Source organism: Neodiprion virginianus, chromosome 1 (genome assembly GCF_021901495.1).
Source record: "Neodiprion virginianus isolate iyNeoVirg1 chromosome 1, iyNeoVirg1.1, whole genome shotgun sequence".
NCBI lineage: Eukaryota > Metazoa > Arthropoda > Insecta > Hymenoptera > Diprionidae > Neodiprion > Neodiprion virginianus.
Genome location: NC_060877.1, coordinates 6,389,796 through 6,411,633, shown reverse-complemented (window position 1 = coordinate 6,411,633; position 21,838 = coordinate 6,389,796). Strand labels below are relative to the sequence as shown.

The following is a 21,838-nucleotide window of genomic DNA, read 5'->3' as shown; positions in this document are numbered from 1 at the left end:
ATTATATCGTATTATAATGTAGTAATAATTACAGCCATTCCGAAGTAGTAGCAACGACTCGTGACACGAATTAAAATCGATGTAAACTTATTTTTCTCCCCTTTCGCTTGTCACTTGTGCAAATAAAAAATATTCAACGATACGTATGATAAAAATTGACACAGTTTTGCACAATTTGCTTCACTGTTTGTAAAAATATTACGCATAACGTACTGCGTCTATTCCTGTATCACCGTTGTATCAAAGGTTTAAATAATATCTCTGATTCGTGTTACACGCGCTTCTGTGTTTCAGGTACAAAAAGAATCTGAAGCAATTCTACATAATTCATCCCACGTTCTGGACAAAGGTCGGTAAAGCTAAGAATAATGTGACAGTTTAATTATATTACGGTTATCCGCGGTTCATTTCCTCTTTTATTCGTCAATTAATATGCTATTATATTTCATACAATATAATTTACGTACAGCTTGGCTGATATAAAACTGGCGAACAATCGCGTCAATTAAAACATCCGTATACAGTTTACACGTTTTCACGATTACTTTTTAATTAATCATCCTCGTCGTTATCTTTACAATGTGTGTATCTACAATCCCCATTCTAATAACCTCACGTTGTACTTAATTGATACATCACACGCGGTTTGAGAATGGAAACAACGCACAATGCGCTCTGTGTATTCGTGTATGTATGTGTATTTTACTGGATTCGTCATCTAACTTAATTAATCTTACCACACACACAGTCGAAAGTTCGCACAACTTGTTTTGTTCGAAATTAACGTCTGCCGGTCCGTGGCACGAAACAGCTGGTGTGTAGTTGTGATACCAGCGGGAACTGCAAGGGTGATGAAAAACAATTTTCAACCTTACACGATATTTCAATCACCCCGGAACGCAAATGAAAACGGAATGAATCGTAAATCATCTTCAACACCTACCGATTCATCGGATTCGTCGTTAGGTGGAATTAATATTTCTCTTGCAAACTGTATGCGAAACAGAAAAAAAAACAATGGAAAAAGAACGTGTTTGAAAAATTCAGTTCGTGGCTGTTGTTACCATATTTATCATTACAGATGAAACAGATTTGCGTTGGTTGTTAGCTGGGTTTGAATTAATAATTTGCTTTGTCACTTTAGATCGACGAATAGAAAGTATTGTTTCAACTCGATTATATGCGCATGTATTATGTCGCTGCGAGGATTTATTATTATTGTACAAACGTGTAACAAAGTAATACGATTCGTGTTTTTCTCTGTCCGTGCAGATTATGATACAATTTACAAACAATCTTTCCGTGATTATCAACGAATCAATTCTACTTGCGTATTCTGTATTTACATAATTTTTTTTTTTCCTCATACTTGATGAGCAAAAAATTTTTTTTATACTCGTATAAAGTTGTCTGCAGACAGAAAAAGAGAGAGATAGATAGAGGATAACATTATTCTGCGACAACCTTGAACCGACCTGAGAATATTATTCATGATTTGCCATTCGTGCCGATCATATATTACAATGCTTGCATTTGCCTCGTTGCGAGAGACAACGAGATGTGGAAACGCAATAGGAAGTTCAGTTAATTGACTTAATTGAACGTTACATTGAATATTCACGTATATGTAATACAAACGCTTGCTAGCCTCCATAATATAATTCAAAACGCAGCCGATGATGCTTCATACGTGGTATACAAAAACAAAAAGCTCAATTTCAAGCACAAATGTAACATCTATTTAATCTCATATTTTTTCTCCTTTTCATTTTTTCTTACCGTAATTGACTGACACAATGGTATTGCAATAATGGAGTCTTAATCCGATAGAAAGGGAAAAAAGCAAGTTACACATTTATTATTTTACCTGGAATCTCTGCCTAAGTTTGTTTATTATTGATCTATTTTTCCTCAGCGAAGTGATTAGCCTGTTTTTTTTTTTTTGGGAACTACTTGAATTAAAACAAGGTTTAGTCAATTTTTTTCAACTCCAGATTCCGGGTCTTTTTGTTCTTTTTCTTTTCTCTTTAATTACTAAACTTCTCGCTATTTTGAATACAGTCTTTATTAATTTTCATTCGATATTGCAGATGATGACTTGGTGGTTCACAACCTTCATGGCGCCAGCGATTAAACAGAAGGTTCACAATCTGCCAGGCGTTGAATATCTTTACGAAGTTATGTCTCCCGATCAATTAGAAATACCAGCCTACATAACGGAATACGATATGACGGTAAGATAATTCGATCTGCCGATTGATTTTTAGAGAGGATATTTTTACCGCGTACATTTGGTACCCGAAAAACTTTCGTTTCGCCGGATTTTTCAGTTTTCTGTTTTTTAATTGTTTTCGGTTTTACCTATTGTGTTTCAGATAAACGGGCTGCGTTACTATCAGCCTGATTATACATCGCAATCGACAACGTAACTCGCAACACTCGCCGAGTCTCGTTTCAACTTGATAATCGTTATTTTTAATTTTCAAAAAGAAAAAAAAAAAAAAAAAGCATGAAAACCAGCGTTTTTAATAAACATATTTAGCATTAGTATAAAATATTCTAAATACGTATGGCGTATTCGACTAATGCTGGTTACGTGTATCGCTGACGAAAAAAAAAAAATGGGAGAGAAATTACGAAAAAAAAAGAAAAAGAAAAAAACAGAAACATCAACAATGACGCTCCAGCGTTTCCACTACGCTTAGACAATGTAGACATGTAGATATACTATTACTATAATTAGATTATTAATTAATACATGTAAGGTGATACGATGGTGTGCTTAGGCGCGGTAAAATTTAATTGTTGAACATATTTGACCTTAGGTAAAGTGGAAAAAGAAAGAAGAATGAGGATGAAAAAAACAGACAAAAAAAAACATTTCATAATTATAGTAAATAGTTAAATTATCCCTTTCTAGGCGAGAGACTGACGATTTTCATTTATCTGATTGACCGTAAGAAGAGAAAAATTGACGCGCGAAAAATGATTGTTTAAATGCGGCGCTCTGTCGACATAATATTACATTATTATATATTATATTATCTATAGTGTGAGAGGCGATGTGTTATTTTGGACGGTATAGATATAAATATTATGTAAAATTTAACGAAAAGAATCGGTAAGAGTTTTATTCGAATTACAGATATATATATATATATAAAAAACATAGGTATATATTTGAAATATTAGAAATTGCAATCACGAAATATTATAAATGATTATTATTATCAATTGCTATTCTTAGTATGACCATCCAAAAATCCAACGATGTGTTATTCGGGGAGAAGAGATACTTGAAAGAAAAATCGAGTTGTTAGAAAACATTTTGAAAATGTATAGCCAGTTCACATTTGCTGCAGCAACACTTCGTCATAAAGTACCTAATTTTAACTAGTTATAAGTACGATACGTACGTAAGAAATTTAATTCGTACAAGTTGAACGAAAGAAAGATAGATTTTAAATTCTTGTTCGCTGATTTAGATTACGTCGATAAATTGTTTTGTTTTGCCATTTACTTTATGTTTTTTTTTCTTGATTACTTTGATCTACAATATATCTAAACACGTTGCAGCTTGGGTGTGATAAAAAAAAAGCATGGTAAAAGAACTCACATTCGAAGAAAGAGAAATGAAGAAAAAACAATTGCCTGCCAAAACACCAATAATCAGTATTTACATTATATTTCATTACAATCAAGAACTAAATAAGTAAATGAATGGTAATAACGGGAAAAAAAAAACACTTCACGTGCAATGCGTAAATATGTACACGTATGCGTACGATTGCATGTATATTTGACGTAAATCGATTACCCTCTTATTTTGACTGCCGGTTTCGACTCTCTCTATCTATTAATGGTGATATAGTTTAAATAGATCCTTCAATGTCAATATCACGTAGATACGTACACTGTATAATGTGTAATTTTATTCGCATACATATAATATCAATATTTTCACATAACTATATCGGTTTATGTTAAATTAGATTAAAAAAAAAAAGCACCAAAAATCGGATAACGCGAGAATAACATTTTTTACCCCCGAGTAAGTAATTGTTGATAAGAATAGAATCGAGTGATAGTTGTGAGAAAAAAATCGCTTACGAGCTCTTCTTGACAAGATTTCGGTGTTAGAAATTGTGCGAAAGAATGTATAATCATGCCGATCAGCATATAAATTCAATAGCTGTGTTTGAATTCAGAATCACTGAATAGAAAGGTGAAGTAATAAATCGTAAACGCTTCCCTTGTATCGCGTGAACTTTGTTGGTGCGATTAAAAATTTGCCATTTTGATATAATTTTTCTACATTTTTTTTTTTTTTTGTTGAAATCGATTATATTTTTGGTTTCTCCGCGTATTCGAAATGATACGACACTTTATTTTTATTAGTAACTGGTAACAAGCGAAAAAGAACGTTTTGTATTATCATCTCAATCATTATTACATTGTTTTAAATTTCCGACCGTAGCCTCGTTGTTTCCATTACCCATCGATATGATTTTTCTGTTATGCATTTTAAACGTATTTGATGAAAAATATATTATCATTACTAAATTCATATTATCGTATCAGTTATAGATTACAATATGTTCAAGTTTAGTACATCTACAAACTAATATCGTCATCCGGTACATAGCCATCCTATTTATCGTATCGTTTACCTCATAATTTCGTTTTATTAGATTTTCTACCGTATTCATTATAATCGTATCACTCAACACTTGGATTATTCTTATTTCATAAGACAGACGATATAGAGGTACATACAGTATAAACATGTTTTAATAAATATATTTCTAACGTTATTATTTGATACTGTCTTATTTTCTTTCTCATCGTCGTATTTGAAATATTTATTTTTTCAGAAACTCGTTGTGTCCTTCCCTAATGATTTACAATTCAAAATTCCGAACAATGATTTATATCTTTAATGTACTTATATCTACATACACATATCCTTTTTCGTACTTTTCTTTTCGATTTGCAAAAACATGTATATTAATTACAAAAACAGAAAGTCGAAAGTGAACGTTTTGATGATAGAAAAACAAGTCGTAAAAAGCAAGAGAAGAAAGAAAAAAAAAAACAACAAAGCGTCCGTGTTCAGTGTGGTGTTTGATATATTGCAGTAATCATTCGCGCGAAATAGCTTCACACTTTGAACCTTGACTCAGCCTTGTATTCAGTCTTCATTCATCGAATGAATAACGTAAATAGTGATAATCATATTCGTTTCGATAAATATCAAAAGCAATCTCTGTACTAACTCTGTTCTTTAAACTTGTACCTATTCACTGAACGATAGAATATATCGGAACAACATTTCCGCTTACGCGATAAATCTTATTGCTGTGATTATCGATATTGTTATTGTTATTGTCATTATTATTAGTCTTGTTAAAATCAATCATAGGTAGCGTCGGCTGCATCACTTTGTGTGAAGACAATTCAAAAGTACTTGCTTGGAAATTGATAGTAATAACAGTAATGTTTTTATCAATGTCACAAGAAAAAAAAAGAAAAAAAAAACACGAAATTACAAATATGATTGCTCGTCGTTAAATCGTGACCTGAAATTATTCAGAGATTCAATAATGGAATACAGTCAAGTGTAACAAAAATTTATATTTAAAATTACGCAGTCATTTTGATTTTTAATCAGCCTGTCTTTTCAATGCAACGCAAAGGTATCAAACACCGAGTGTAATGAAATTATCCAGCTGGAATCGTGCGCATAAGCATAAAATGGATAAAATTGTATTATCGCGAATATTATGAATCTTATATTTAAATGATTAGAACTCAGCGTAACGAGTCGGATCGAATTGTTGACTAAAAAGTAATTACCGTGATCATTTGCGCTTCGGACGAACGAGCATCGGACTTAGCCTTGCAGGGCCTTGTAATAACTTAGTATAAAAATGGCCATTGTTAATAGAAAAAAACAAAGTATATGTATAGATATATGTATATTGTATATTATTACGGATATTACGGACCAGGGTCGTGAAGAAAAGGAGGAAGAGATAGAGAAGGAAACACAGCGTAGCGAACAAACTAGTTGAGAAACGGGAGACAAGAAGAAGTTTAACAAAGTATAAAAATAGAATTGAAAGAAAATATTAAAACGTATAAATACGGTTAATTATTTTTATGAAATGTCAAAATATATCTATGCTATATAAATATGTATCTATATAAAATTATAGATATGTAGTATATACATATATAATATTATATTGTATATTTATTTATTTATATTGTAATGTTAATCCCGTATTTAATACTCACACGTCAGTACAAAAATCCGTGTGCACTTATCATACATTAAATAGCAAGAGAGGAAAAAATCAATCCGATCGAACCTCGAAGATTTTATATATATAATTATTCCCGCAGTGTAAAAATAATTAAGTTCCTCGTTTATACCTTTTTCTGTATGGTTTATATTAAATATACAACAACAATGTACGCTGACTAAAAACGTACTTAAAATTGATGCAACAAACGATATAAAAAAAAAAAAAAGAAAACACGCAGAAAAGAATCCTACCGTTCTTTTATTTTTTCTACTCTCTTACCAAAATTAAAAATTCCATTCTCCCGGGCAACGGTAGTAATTTAAAATTGAATCAATCCGATCTATATGGGCGAGCATATGCAACCGGTGTATGTACCTGTATATATGTATTATGTATTATTACAATTTACACGTACGTAGTCTGTTATACGTATGCAGATGTAAGTTCCAATCTGCAGGTACATATATGTGTACGTATTACACACGCAGGCTTTACATGGTTTATTTTATTCATAACACTACGCGGTGTAATTGAATACAAAAAACATGCGACAATGATTCGTAGGGTAATAAATCGAATGAATATAACAAAGTGTCTAAGGATACATCTGTACGAATAGTTACCTATAATCTAAGTAATGTATATTTGTAACAATAGATACCGTATGTAATATGTATGAAAGAAGCGAATAACAAATCTAGCGTAGTGTATATAATATAAGTGTACAAGAGAAGGTATATAATGTAAAAGAGAAAGAAAAATTACGAACGTTATATGACAAACGAGCACTAAACAATATTGCTGGCTTATATACCATAGAATAATGTATAATAGTTGTTACAATATCAGAATGTAAGTCGGGATAAAGACGAAGTGAGTTTTATAGATAAAAATAATGTGTGTGTTGACGAAGAGTGGTGCGAAATATACAATATATACATATATTATAACGGTTTGTACAGATAACAACCTATGCGAATGAAAAGAAGAATTCGTAACGGCGAAATCGATGAGAGGATAAACGACGAAAAAGAAAAGAAAGGGGGAAAAATGAAAAATTGTTTGTTACACATGTATGTATTGTATTACCGTATCGACATATCGACGCAAGTCGTAAGCATGTAGATGTAACGAATTAGGATCATTAAGAGCGTCGGCGATTATCATGTTGCGAAATCTGAAACATATGTTCCGCAAATTCGACTTAAAACTAATGTCAAAGATATATACGAGATTGTTTCGATTGTTAGACAGATGTTGTTTGAACCTAAAGTTAGAATTGGATAAAACACGTCTCTTTACGGGCACAATATATGTGTTTTGACGATAGCTGATAATGCATAGACATATAGACGGTAAAAATTACGTTTCAAATACCTGAGGTACTTACGACGCTGCATTTAATAACCGAATTCTCCGATAAGTTTGCGGTGAAATTGAGTATTTTGTGCATGACATGATTACACATTAAACGTATCAATGTGTGCAGCTACGTTAAACGGTAAAACTCCTGCGAATACCGTTTATAAGATGGCGTCTATTCGACACAATATACTGTTGAATTCGCGAGTAACAGAAAAATTTTACCGATTTATATATCGTACATATATATGAAAGAATCTCGACGAAATTCGGTAATATAAATTAGACTATCAGTTTATTCTCCATTTCAATATATAAAGGGATTCGTTATTACAAATCGATCTAGATGATTGTTTTCGGGTGATAAATCGTCTGTCACATGAAATCGGACGAAACTTTCGGTCTTCTAACTTTCTTTCTAACGATTTTGAAAACAGCCCGCATCGTGCATCCGATGATTTTGAACAATGCAAAAATTCAATATTTCTGTTGTTTTCGAAGGTGTTGATTTTTTTCCTACTTCTTCTATTTTTGATTGTCCAGATTTAAATATAGAAAGAAAAAATTATTTGAAACGATTACCGGTACCTAAAATTGATAAAAAAAACAAAAAAATAAAAATTCCGACGGTTGTGTTTTGATTAGTTTCGTTGATGCACAGAGAGGAATTTTTACTTGTATAATTACTACACATTTCTTCGCTATATTCGAACTTTCTACCATATCCGAAATACACGGTTTTTGATACAATATGAAAATTAATTGCGTAGCAGTAATCAGAAAATCTAGTATGTGTTACAAATATTTTAGATTACGGTCATTCGTATCATATTTTCTTGTAACCGTATGTATGAAACTATAAATTGATGTCGAGGTTGCATGTTTATTTAAAAAAAAAAAAAAATCTACTTAACTGATCAAACCGAGTCAAAGTTACGATAACGAGAAAATTCAACATTGGCAACTATAATCGGATTATAAAACACGGTTACTTGTATCAACGTTTTGTTGTAATTCCAACGATACGCAAACCACCATTTGAAGATAATTTTCATTACTAACCGTGAAACAAGTAAAATTCTTCTCATTTTGAGTTTTCTGTATCCACGCCAATGACGGGGCTACGCTACGTGCAATATATCCATGTGCGTACATAGAAGGTACATCTATAGAAATACCACAATATGTTCTTAAAACCGAGGAGGTAAACATATTTGCTGGAAAATTAAGAAATCGGGATGATTACCGTCAGTTGTAAAGCTACCACATGTGTTTCCGTCCCGCCTCATGGCCAATGGAGAGATCGGTCGAACGTTTCATACATAAAGTCCCTGCTGTGAACATCCGAGAAAGAGAGAGGTAGAAAGATAGGGTCTGTGGGTGTGTGTGTGTGTGTGTGTGTGTGTGTGTGTGTGTGTGTGTGTGTGTGTGTGTGTGTGTGTGAGAAAGAAAGAGAGAGATAGAGAGAGAGGCACGTGACACCAACAAGAACCGTCGGTATTTTCAACGGGAATCCATCGTCGGTTTTACACGACAGTCGTCGTCGTGGTCCGTAGCAGGAAGAATCATTTGAGAAACGAGTCGTCGAAGCCTTCTCGGAGTCGACGATAATACATCGGACCTTGTAAAATCCTCTCGAATTGATATATATATAGTGAATCCGCGAATCGGTGGCGATCGTCGAATTCAAAGGATCGCGTGATCGACGGTTAATTCGATCGTAGATCAATCGTATTTGCTCCATTCATCTCGGCTCCGATTCGCCGGTTAATTTTTTTCGTCTTCGATTTTTAAGTAATTTTTTGTACCTTGTCGCTAACCGTCGGGAGTAAATTGCGCAGCAAAAATTCAACGCGCTCTGCAAAGGAGCGAAGGAAACTCTTTCGTCTCAGGTAAAATATCGAGGCGCTGCGAACCACGTGCGTCGATCTTCGATCTCCGATCTGATCGTCATGATCGGATCCGGCGCTATTGGCTAGGCTTTGGCTATATCAGCTGCGCCACCGTTTCCTCGTTCATTCAGACTTCGAACCTAGTGAGTACCGTGTAACACGTACGCGATGCTGTGAACGATCGTATCTTACGATCCGTGTACATTGTTGTACGTGCATGTAGCGAAATTGAAAATCTATCGCTGCGTGTTGCGCGTGAGAAATACGGCTGTGAATGAATACAAACGCGTCGCGTGCCGGAGTAGTGTTAGTATTTTTGCGGTTAAAGTCGACCCTCGCTTATCGTTGTCGTTTCCCGCATACGAATGTTGCACGGAAATTACGGTTGTAATACGTGTGCAATTGTGTATAATGTAACGATTTGTGTAAATTGAAGTTCTTAGTTTACGTCCGTGCATACCTATAGGTATACATGTATAATAATTCAAAACGCGCGTCCTTGTTGCACGTATTAAGCGTTGGATGTTAATTGACGTATCTGTAATTATTTTTACAAGTAACCTTCGCCTTTGCACACTATCCTACATTTGCATGTCTCTTAAATTATACGATATGTAAATGACAACTTTCACCGGAATTTATTACATTTACAATGCAATATGTGCGACACACGTGATATTACAATATGTGCACAGCAGCTACAACATCGATGCTATTTTTAAACAACTGTACTGGCGAAAATCCAGACTCTCTATCCGATGTGTGTGCGTGTGTGCGTTTGAAGGCATTGTACGTACGATGATTAAAATGCCGCAAAGCCTTCGGCAATTCTCTCGTGAATCACCTGATCCAACTTCGACAGGTGGTTTAAGTCCTCGTCATCCGTCCTGCTTCGTAACTCGTAATCAAGGATTTGTTACTTTTTTTTTTTTTTAAATTTCCCTCTATTAGAATATCGAATCAGTCACCTTTGTACCGATTGATAGTTTGAAACACTTGTCAGTGCAATTATGTACGCAAGTCTCCGACCGGAAATGAAATGAATTTCGTTTCCTTCGTATTTACAAATATGCCAATAATGTATTTCACCTCGATGACCTACGACACTCGGTTCTTTTACTCCTATTTTAAAGTCGGTCTATTTTTAAAGTGTCCTATAAACCGCTCGATTAGAGCCTCATTAGTATTCCTCGTCGTACTTTGTCGGTTGTGTATCATTATCGTACTCTGTTGCTATATTTTCTTGCAACTGTTTATTCGACTAAAAAAGTAGAGTAAATCGAACAAACTGATTTTGCGTTACAATAACAAAAAAAGGATCGACGATAGCGCAAAATGTTTACGCGTACCTCGTTTTTCGTAATTCCAACAATATTTAAACAGTTTTCTTCAACGACACCCGTTTTACTCAATTTTTCTAGTTACTGTAACAAATGAAATTTTTATCAATGCATACGTTCACACCGTTTTACAGCTTTCTCAAATTTTCGGCGTAGATATTTGAATAACGGAATGAAATACGCGCTCTCTCGACCGCGTCGCCTTAGCATATTCGCAATGTGGGACTCGCTCATTACTATCGCTCTCTTGTATGATAGTCCTTTCCTCGTTTTCCGTCGATTTTCCATTAAAGCAGTTCCGGTTCATTGAACTCTACACCTGATTACCATGCGATTAACCAATCGCGGCCATGGGAATAAATACTTGCTATACGTTCGTGTTTATTATTCCACTTCACGGGTGAATTCAAACGATGCAAACCAGTTAGGTAAAACAGCAACGAACTCGGGAATTATGCGCTAATACATTACCCAGAAACTCTTTACTTCCATGTGACAAAGTTTTACTATTGTAAATAATAAAATTACTAATTCTAACTAATTATCGTTAAAAAATCTAGCTTCGCCGAGAAACCGCAAGCGATTCGCTTAACAACCTGCATCTTTTTAATTATTCCCGTCACAGGTGTGGCCGCGAAGCTTGCGGATAAGATAATAGCCGTTATCTCGCATCGCTGTTTCAGTCTCTCGTGGGTGCGAAGAAATATTTCTAGTTTCAAGAAGTAGCTTTCGACATGTCGCAGTGCTTGTGCCGTTTAACTTGCGCATTGAAATCTTCGACATTGATAGCGTGGAAAAATCCATAATGCAGTTTGGAAAACATTTTTAATTTATACGTATACGGCGTAAACAGAATGTTGTGCAGGCTGCTCGTCGATAGTTGTAAAAGTAGGACAAACAAAGTGTCGGTCGACGAGATTTCTTAATCTTAACAAGGTGATAGACGAACGTTTTGTAACAATTATTGTCTACGTTACAGTTTTATCGTAGCGTAATGTTTTTTAATCGTGCGTATGCACCTTAAATTACAGTCGCTTCACAGAAGCCGGCGTTCTGTCGATTGCTCAATGTTTGTACAGCGTACAAATATCTTCATTTCGCGTCGCATTCTCACACGTTAACGACGCAACTTTCCCTCTTTCATTTTTGTCGAACTACCGTAGTTACAAGTTTAACGTCAGAGTCGCGGTTGTGCGGTAAAATTTCAATAATTAAACACGGTCATTTTTCTTTCTCTCGAGGGATTGTTTTCAGTCCGTATATACTTGGGATCGCCGTTCGAAACAACGCCAAGCTAACACGAAATTATTCGTAGCCTTTTTTGAATATATTTGGTTGCTCAAACCGATTGTTTTATAAACTCGGCAGACCATGCCCAAGTTTTATTTGAAATTGTAATCGCGTGTGATCGTCGTTGGTTCAGCTTTGAAGCCAACGGCGTCAAAAAACAGACTTGAATATTGGGTTCTCGCGTGATACAATTTTTCCTGGAAAAAAAGCGTAAAAACTGCTACACCTATAATTATCCGTATTAAGCTACACAGTGTGTAAATTGACGAGTGAATGCCAATTTAACGTATTAATCTAATTGAATTTTTCTGTGTTCACGTTTCGACAGACAAGAAGACGAGAAATCGAAATGGAACTTCTCGGAGTAAAGTTTGCTCCGTTGAACACGCCGCTCGAGAGGCGCCTTCAGACTCTGGCTGCCGCCGCGTGGATAATGATGCTGGTATTCGGCGGTTTCACCTCTTGTGTGATAACCGCGTTGCTTTTGATTTACACAAGTGTGGTTCGATACTTCTTCCTCGTTTATCTTGCCTGGGTCTTCTTCATCGATCGAGAAACGTGCGAGAGAGGGGGCCGGAGGTGAGTTCTGCTGCAAACGTGAAACTTCCCTCGATCAAACGTCCGTTTCTAATTTATTTCCATTATTTTCAGCGATTCGTGGATCCTCTGGATGCGGAACCACGCCTGGTGGCACTATTTCTGCGCATACTTTCCCATAAAGTTGGTTAAAACCGCGGACTTGGATCCGTCGAAGAATTACCTCCTGTGTACGTTTCCTCACGGTGTATTGTGCACCGGAGCTTTCGGAGCTTTTGCCACCGATGTCCTCGGCTTTCACAAACTCTACCCAGGACTTCGGGTCCGGATGCTGACTCTGGGTCAACATTTCAACATGCCCCTCTTCAGGGAGTTCGTCTACAGTTTTGGTGAGCTTTAGCAGCGTTTTTTCATTTACCCGATCACGCGAATCATCGAAATCTTAATCAACACCGATTAATGAACTTCGATTCAGGCGCTTGCAGCGCGAGTGCCAGAAGCATAGAACATTTGGTCTCCGTACCCGGAGGCGGCAGAGCGACTGTTCTAGCCGTTGGTGGTGCTTCGGAATCACTCAAGTGCAAACCTGGTACGTATCGGGTGATATTGAAGCGGCGAAAGGGGTTCGTCAGGATCGCTCTGAAGCACGGGTAAGCATGCGAGAATAACGGTTCAATTTTTATGCCTGGATGAATACGTGGTTGAATAACTATTCTTTCGCCTCGAAAATGAATCAAATCCTCAATATTATTATATAAAAATCTTTGTTTCCGTCACCGAAAGAACGATGATAGTGCTGGATTATTCGTACCAAATTACAGTCTACAGAAGTCGACGAGACATTTTTTTATAGTCTATATTTAACAAATTTACTCAAAATTAGCTACCCTCGTTTGATAGTTGAAAGTGTACGATATTTGCTTTTCTGTCTCAGGAATAGAACAAACTATGCTTCTCCATATTGGCGTAATACATCTAATCAACGATCGCAATCGCAAAGCTTAGACGGAGTGACAGAAACCCCTTTTTTGTTCTTCTGGACGTAATTATAAAGAAACTACCACCAGTAACCCAGGCATAAAAAACAATTTGACTGGTTTACGTATTAATCAATTATCCGTTTTATGTAAAGTTGAAGTAAATTAATTCACTTAATTCTAGTGAAACAAGTAAATTTTTGCTTAAAAAAAAAGAAAAAGAAAAAAGAAAAAACGCGACGATTACGTCGTCCGTTATTTGTATCGTTATACTTTTTAAATTTATACCCGTGTACTCGTCAACTTTCAGAGCACCTTTGGTCCCAGTGTTTTCATTCGGAGAAACGGACCTCTACAGTCAAGTCGATAATCCCGAAGGATCGTTACTGAGGTATCTGCAAGAGATGCTGAGAAAATTCACGGGGATCGCACCTGTTTTGCCGATCGGACGAGGCCTTTTTCAATATTCATTCGGTATCGTGCCTCGGAGAAGGCCAGTCACGGTGGTCGGTGAGCGAAATTTATAGTTTTCACTTTTTTACACGAATTTTTTTCTTACCGCACAAGTTATTTTTCACATGCATATTGTTTTTCAGTCGGAGCAGCGTTGAACGTGCCAAAAATTAGCGAACCAACCCGCGAGCAGATAGACGAGTACCAAAAAAAGTTCATCGAAAAATTGGTCGAACTCTTCGAAACGCACAAACATCATTACTTGCCAAATCCGGAAAATACTCATTTAATAATTGATTGAGTCAACTGAAGAAAATGTATTGTAATATACGTAGAAATACGACATGGTATGTTAAGTTATGCGCGATTAAGATCGTCGTAATTGATTATCCACACCGATGAACCGTCCGGTTCACTCTGGATAAATACGCGCGACATGAAACGACGTCGGCAGTGGATCTGTATTATGACGTAATCGTAGGAGAGGAAAAATTTCCACGTTTTGTAAGCAAAGAAACATATTCGATCGACAAAAGTCGAAAAGATTATCGCGCTTTTCGCGCAACGTATTCAAAAGTAGTTTATTTATCACGACAGTATGCAAACGCTGGATCCCAGGTATGGATTTATTAAATATTTATAAATCGTTTCACATCGTAATTATATAAACAATGATCGAGTATCTGTAGACGAAAAATTCAATTTGGCAACGACGATTTAGGAGCAGATAACTCGAGGATTTTCAGCCAAATCAACGTTGAAATTATATATAACAGAATTTCACAACATTTTTCGCGAATCGAAAGCAATCACCTGATGTACTTGTATGATGAAAATTGAACTTTGTCGTGTACAAGTCAGGTATTCCTACGTGTTTAGTTTGTAATCTAGGGTAGTTCCATGTAGATGAAATTACTGTTAATCACTGTTGGTGAATAACGATGATATGCTCATTTACCATTTCACGTTTCCACAAATTGTTGGAAAATCGCGCATCACACGCACTTATACATAATTATAACAATTTTATACGTGCAAGAAGTGTAAATGAATTTAGAAATGCAAATGAGCGAAGCATATTTCTCACGGGATTGAAGCATCGGTATGTTCATTGCAATTTGTAATTATTTTTTAGCCTGTCGCTATAATGATAATCTGTGTAAGAAATCTGTCTTAGAAACGTTATCACGGATTTTTACCGATTTTCATACCAAAAATTTTTTCGTCTCTTCGTCCAAAGCAACACAATATGCAGCCTTGGATGGATGACAAATTAAATATCTCAGAATTAAACGTTTATGTAAGACTGATTATGATGCTTGATTTATTCGTCATTCGCATTCAATCGAAGTTTCCCTTCAGATATACATTTCAATAGGTTAATATTCCAGCAAAAAACTTCAGGCTGTAAGTACAAATTGAATTTTATTTGGTAACATAGTTTTGCAGTATTCAATGTAAAATCTACTTCCTTCCACGACTAGTTAATTCTTTTCTATTTACGATTAGCGATTTAAAAAAATAAAAAAGAAAATTGAATCTGTCCCACGTATCTTTTAGGAAAGAATTTATTCTTTTTTTTTTCGTCTGCAGGCCCTTTTGGTACTCACGATTCGAACAACAGTTGTCTACTTAAAATCCAGACAAGTACAGCACAAATAATGGTAAGGAGAAAGTAAGCACACTGTCTAATGACTTATTGGAACTAATACGATTTTCTCGTTTGTTTCACAAACATGTCATACTTGCTGCACCAATTTTCATGATTGCGCCGAAAATTCGACTCACCTTTTCCTGCCAAGGAGGAGTCCTGGATGACAATCCTGGAAGGTCGCCCTACGACGAGGCTTTTTACGGTATTCGTTTGGTATCCCGCTTCAGAAAAGGTCAGTCACGGTCAATGGTGGGTAAAATTTGTAGATTTAAATTTTTTGCCGTGAATGTCACTGTATAAGTTGTTTCAATGTTAACGACACGAAGGACGATCGCCGGCAGACAGGCAACCGACGTTACATTTTATTGTTAAACGCAATAACTATTTCGATGTAACTTCGGTTGCCTGTCTGCCGGCGACGCGTCGTTCGCATTGTTAACTCTGAACATTAAAGCTCTCAAGTAACCATCCTGGTATAGGTATGCATGTTTTCTTCGATGCGAGTGGGATTGGAGTTGCCAAAAATAATGAGAAATCATCGTAATCACTGTCCGTAAATTTAATATTTCTTCGAGCGAAATGCCTGAACAATCGTGCATCGGATCCACATGGGTATAATATAACTGCAATTTTAGATACAAGAAGCACGAATGCATAGCCATTGGTATTTAGATGATAATAATCATTTTCGCGGGCTTACAGCATTTGTACTATCATTGTAATTTGTAATTATCCATTGTTCAGCCGTAAGACGTAATGAGCTGTATGAGAAACGCATCGTTGAAACGGAAAAGGCCCGTTTGGACTCCGCTGGACTGTGTCCAATAAATTTTGGTGCGTAATCAGACTGTATCCAAAAAGGCTAGTGTCCAATACAGCTTTCGATTAATTCTGATGTCCAATAAAGCCGGTGTCCGAATGCGGTCCACCTGTAGAAACGTAGTCACAGCTTCTAACGATTTCCGTATCGCCACTTATTTTTCCGTACCATCTTCCGAAGGATTTAAAATGGTAGTCTTGGGCCCATAATAAAATTGATGCATCGCAGTTAGATTTCTGTCCTGGACGAAGTGTAATGCTTGATTTATTTTTATTAGCATTTAATCGAAGTGAATGTTATCTGGTAACGTAATATACGCAAGTTTCGGTATAAAATCTACTTTCTTCTACGACTAATTAATTTTAACATTGATAATTACTATTAGCAATTTGAATAAAAATAAACTCTTTGTTTCAGGAATATTATATTTTGCTAGAATTCGTCCTTCTCTTCAATCTGCCGTCACTTTTCGTACTCAAAATTTGATTATCCGTTGTCCACTTAAAATCCCGACAAGTACAGCAAAAATAATGGTGATTAAAAAGTAAGCACCCCGTCGGATGATCTGTAGAAATTGATACAATGTTATCTCTTATTTCATGAGAATATACTCCGCCAAATTTCACAATTTCACCATCATCTCGATCTATAGGAACTGACTTACCTTCTCTTGCCAGGAACGGTTGGCGGTGCATTTGTGAAAAGGGATTCTTGAAAAGTGGACGGAGTTGTAAAGTGGCACCCACGTATTTGGCAATAGCCAGTAGAGAAAAGTGTCCAAGTGTTTTCGTACGATGAAAGATTTTTTGTTCACCAAATCTCGCATCTGTAAATTACGATATGTGTTCGATGTTTACATGACAATTAAGAACAAAATAGACCGGAAGAGTTCTTCCCGACTTCAACCCACCTCGATGTAATTGTACATCGCCAGATCGCAGATAACGTGGCTATCCGTACACCTGGCTTCGGAGAATGCGGGTAAAACCTTGCTCAAATCTGAGCGATGTGTTTCGAAGAGTCTGTCGAGAATCAGGCAGTCCTCGAAGCCCTGAAATCAAGTGACGGAAACGGGAGTTTGTGCCTTTACAGGGAAAGCTCGACGCTTCGGACTTACGGTGTTCATTCCTTGGCCGTAGAAAGGAACCATCGCGTGAGCAGCGTCCCCGATTATGAGGGCTGAACTTTGAACGTGGAAGGGTCGACACTGCGCGACGTTTCAGAAACAGATAAAGCAAATCACATTCCTGTTCCCTCCCTTTTCTATTCCTATACCACTGTATTAAAACATCGTCTGAGTTTACTCGGGAAACCCGCGGTACCTTGATAGAGATCAGAGGAAGAGGCTTGTTGCTGAAAAAGTCTTCGGTTAGCTTGTCTTCACCGAGCAACGGCACTGCGTCCGGAAACTGTTCCCTGAAGAAGTCGAGCAGCTTCCGAGCCGTATTCAGACTATTGAACGTCTCGAAGGGTGCGAAAAGGGTCACAGTGTAAGATCCGTCCTGATTCGGCAGTGCGATCATCATGAACTCACCCCGGGGCCAAATGTGAAGATTGTTTTTCGCCATGGCGAACTTGAGCGGATCGAATACAAGAGGGATTTATAATTGAGAAGATAGTGATACTCCTCACGCGGATTTATCATCTCTTACCTTTCCATCATCTTTAGCCGGTATGCACAGCTCCATGTATCCGTGTTCGATGTAAGTTTGGCTGAAATTGTAAAGCGGCCTTTTCGTCATGATCCTTCGTACCGTCGAAAACGCTCCGTCAGCTCCGACGATCAAATCAGCCGAGGTCTCTTCTTCCTCCGACGTCTTACGACTGTAGGTAACAATTCATACACTTGGATTAACACTAAGGAAGAAACTGATATTGAATGTATCGATTTCCGTGTGTTTTGAGCAATACGATCGATTATCTGTGACTTACTCTAAAAATGTCATCTTTCCATGTTCCAGATCAGCACTCACGAGCTTCTTGTTGAAGTATAATCTTACATTTGGATACTTTTCCGCAGCTTTAATACAGGTAACACCAAATTACTTTTCTTACAATTATTAAAATGATTCTCAGGTGGAATGAGGATGCATTCGTACAGGACGGTTGACAGAAATTGGAGGCAAGGAACGCGAGACGATATTGGATATGTGATATTTGAGTATCACGTTACGGCACGTGTGAAGCCTTAAAACAAGTTAGAGATATCGAACTACCAACGGTGGAGATGTACGTGAAACGAGTCCGGCGGGTTATTAGAAAAAAATATACATCACCCACGAAAGCGAATTGATTGGTTTTGATTCTTGAAAATATGCTGCAACGTTATTATTGTGAAACAATAGCGTCAGTGCGAATTAGACTTGAATTCGGTATCAACAGAGATGCTTCCGCAAGTCTTTGTCCTAACGTACCAAACGACTCACCATTCAGCAAAACCTCATTCAGATATCTTCTGTTGACGGAGTATATACACTGGAACGTGAAAAATTACCGAAAAAATGTGAACTTGGTACACTTTATTTTATCGATTAAAGTTATTCTTGGATATGAAGGTCACAACTCAAAACACTTTTTATCGTGTTAACGTTTCGGCCCTGGTGGGGGCCCTTCTCAGAACAATTTTATTTAAATATCTCATATGAGATGACACTTCCAATTACATAAATGCGTGTTGGTAATTGATGAATAAATAGAACAAAAAAAGGCAATAAAGACAAAAACCGAAACACACTGCGTTCGCGACACGTAACTCCCACGAATTCATAATTATTGTTGTTTTGTTAAAATGAAATAAAATACACAGCCGTTATGGTTGAGTCAGAGCACATAAGCACAAGTGGAACGTCTAGTGTGTAGTGGGAGGAGGAGGTCGACCTTCTATTTATTCATCAATTACCAACACGCACTTATGTAATTGGAAGTGTCATCTCATATGAGATATTTAAATAAAATTGTTCTGAGGAGGGCCCCCACCAGGGCCGAAACGTTAACACGATAAAAAGTGTTTTGAGTTGTGACCTTCATATCCAAGAATAACTTTAATCAACAAATCTCCAAGGTCAAGATAAATCATCTTGACTTTATTTTATCTGTAGAATTTTAGCCTAAGCTTCATTGTTACTTAATTACCGGTGATGGAATTTATTTAAAAATATGTAATGCAATTTAATTTTTTCTTCTTGTATTATCAGGGTTATTCGCGTGTGACTTACATTCTTATTGACCGGATCGTACAGTATCTCAGTTAGGCTGCAATCCTTGCCGTGTATCATTCGGGCTCGCATCGGGATTCCGTGATCCTTAACCAGCAGGTCTTCAAGACCAACTTCGCGAAGTGCTGCTCTACCGCGAGCGGAGAGAGCGAGATTTATGCTCCTGCCGCGAATTTCTTCCACAAGCCGAATGTCTGAAAGTTATGGGAATTTTCTCAATTTTATTTTTTTTTTTTCTCTTGTCAAGAGATTTTAAAAATTTCTCAAGCCTACGTGCTGCGAAGTGAACGTGTTTAAAATTCTTCGTAATCTCTATCTGTTTAAACAATTCTTACAGTTAACTAGAAATTATAAATACCTTCACGATACTCGTAGAGGCGAACATTGTGGCCTCGTTTGGCAAAAAAACATGCCTCGAGGGCTCCTACCTGAAATCAAGCGTTAAAAAAGAATAGCAGAGACAAAATTGTTAATTATCAGGAAACTGCAATTTAATACGATAGCTTCGGAAACGAATCCAAGAGCACATTTATGCGAACAAAAAAAAGGGGGGGATTGACGTTTGGAAAATAAATTTCTACGGTTCGTCTCAAAAATTACAAAAATTTCAATTCTTCGTCGCAAAGCAGTTATCAAAAATTAATCAAACGAATATTATGTGCACGCACCAAACCACCACCTATGATTGCGACCTTAAGGGACGATGACTCTACTGTTGTCATGATTCCTGGACACTGACTGAAGCCGGGTCGGTGGTTTCAGGACTGGCTTCTTACGGATCGTTGGCGTGTGGATTAATTCAAGAGTGGGGATGGATTATATAACATTCACGTGCGGTCATAGCTATGGGTTATAACAAAATACATCGGAGGGTCACTGACTTATTGTTAGTCCAGTCAATAAGGAATGTTAATTTTTTGGTAATTTTGCAACTAAGAATCAGACAGGTGCAACGAAAAAACGGTGCAACGGTGATAAATCAGACGTAAACAATTACAGACCTATCTCGATCATCCCTACTTTTGCAAAAGTTTTTGAAATGTATGTTTATGATCTACTTTTGTCGTACTTTAATAAGGTTATTTCGCCTTGCCAACATGGCTTCTTTACTAAGAGATCCACATTGACAAATTTACTACCTTATACTCAATACCTTTATAATTCCATCTCTGAAAACTACCAAGTAGATGTTATTGAAACCGACTTTTCTAAAGCATTTGATAAGGTTGATATTATTTTACTGATTAAAGCATTAGTAAACCTTGGACTACCTGAGAGGCTACTTAATATATTGATATCATATTTGACTGAGCGACATAACTTAGTACTTTTTAATGGCTATTGGTCCAGATCATACACTTCCTCTTCGGGAGTACCACAAGGCTCAAATCTTGGACCACTACTATTCTTAATATTTATTAATCCAATAAGTGACGTAGTATCTTGCTTCATTGATCTGTTTGCGGACGACGCGAAATACTATCTATCTATTAGATCACTAGATGACTGTATATTTTTGCAAAGAAATCTTGATACAGTCACAACCTGGTGTCAGGACAATAGACTTTGCTTAAATGAAAGTAAATGTAAAGTTGTTACTTATAGTAAATCTAGACAACCCATACATTTTCCATACACAATTAACGGAATCTTATTAAACAGATCTGAAAAAACAAAGGACTTAGGTGTGATCTTTGATTCAAGGCTCACTTTCACTGAACACTACTCAGTTACAGCACGCTCGGCCTTAAAAGCGTTAGGCTTTGTCATCCGTATAACAAAGAACTTCAAAAATATTAATACAGTCAGAGTGTTATATGAGACACTGGTTCGCCCTAAATTAGAGTATGCAGCCCTTGTTTGGTCTCCTACGTACAGGAAACATATTAATGATTTAGAAAAAGTCCAACGTAGGTTCTTAAAATATTTTGCGTGGAAGAAGTACGGTAACTATCCATGTCAAGGTGCTGACTATATGGAATTATGT

The 21,838-nt window shown here is 36.5% G+C and overlaps 3 protein-coding genes across 13 annotated transcripts in view; 2 read left to right on the top strand and 1 right to left on the bottom strand.

Moving 5' to 3' along the window:
• The window catches only part of LOC124307694 (protein GDAP2 homolog), a 38,362-nt gene extending 34,368 nt beyond the window's left edge, over positions 1–3,994 (top strand). Inside the window, exons 10-12 of the mRNA XM_046769658.1 lie at positions 295–349; positions 2,091–2,234; positions 2,376–3,994. Coding sequence (XP_046625614.1) covers positions 295–349; positions 2,091–2,234; positions 2,376–2,429 — 253 coding nt within the window. The 3' untranslated portion in view covers positions 2,430–3,994. The remainder of the gene's footprint in view (positions 1–294; positions 350–2,090; positions 2,235–2,375) is intronic.
• Positions 3,995–4,968: 974 nt separating this feature from the next.
• LOC124307714 (2-acylglycerol O-acyltransferase 1-like) lies at positions 4,969–15,472 on the top strand. Of its 11 annotated transcripts, none has more exons than XM_046769717.1 (6): positions 4,969–7,384; positions 12,524–12,774; positions 12,847–13,121; positions 13,208–13,382; positions 14,020–14,219; positions 14,306–15,472. In XM_046769717.1, the coding sequence occupies exons 2-6, from the start codon at positions 12,545–12,547 to the stop codon at positions 14,461–14,463; spliced, it is 1,038 nt and encodes a 345-aa protein (XP_046625673.1). In that variant the 5' UTR covers positions 4,969–7,384; positions 12,524–12,544; the 3' UTR covers positions 14,464–15,472. The 11 variants fall into 11 exon arrangements, with proteins under 11 accessions (XP_046625673.1, XP_046625711.1, XP_046625682.1 ...); XM_046769755.1 differs by lacking the exon at positions 4,969–7,384 and adding an exon at positions 9,162–9,565; XM_046769726.1 differs by lacking the exon at positions 4,969–7,384 and adding an exon at positions 9,162–9,708.
• Positions 15,473–17,043: 1,571 nt separating this feature from the next.
• On the bottom strand, positions 17,044–20,806 carry LOC124307706 (kynurenine 3-monooxygenase). The gene is made up of 11 exons (XM_046769686.1): positions 20,520–20,806; positions 20,210–20,279; positions 19,852–20,045; positions 19,063–19,111; positions 18,569–18,656; positions 18,289–18,460; positions 17,959–18,210; positions 17,754–17,843; positions 17,547–17,687; positions 17,301–17,462; positions 17,044–17,201 (listed from the first exon to the last, which is right to left on the bottom strand). Exons 1-11 carry the CDS (start codon positions 20,571–20,573, stop codon positions 17,112–17,114), a joined length of 1,362 nt encoding a protein of 453 aa, XP_046625642.1. The 5' UTR covers positions 20,574–20,806; the 3' UTR covers positions 17,044–17,111.
• Positions 20,807–21,838: the final 1,032 nt, after the last annotated feature.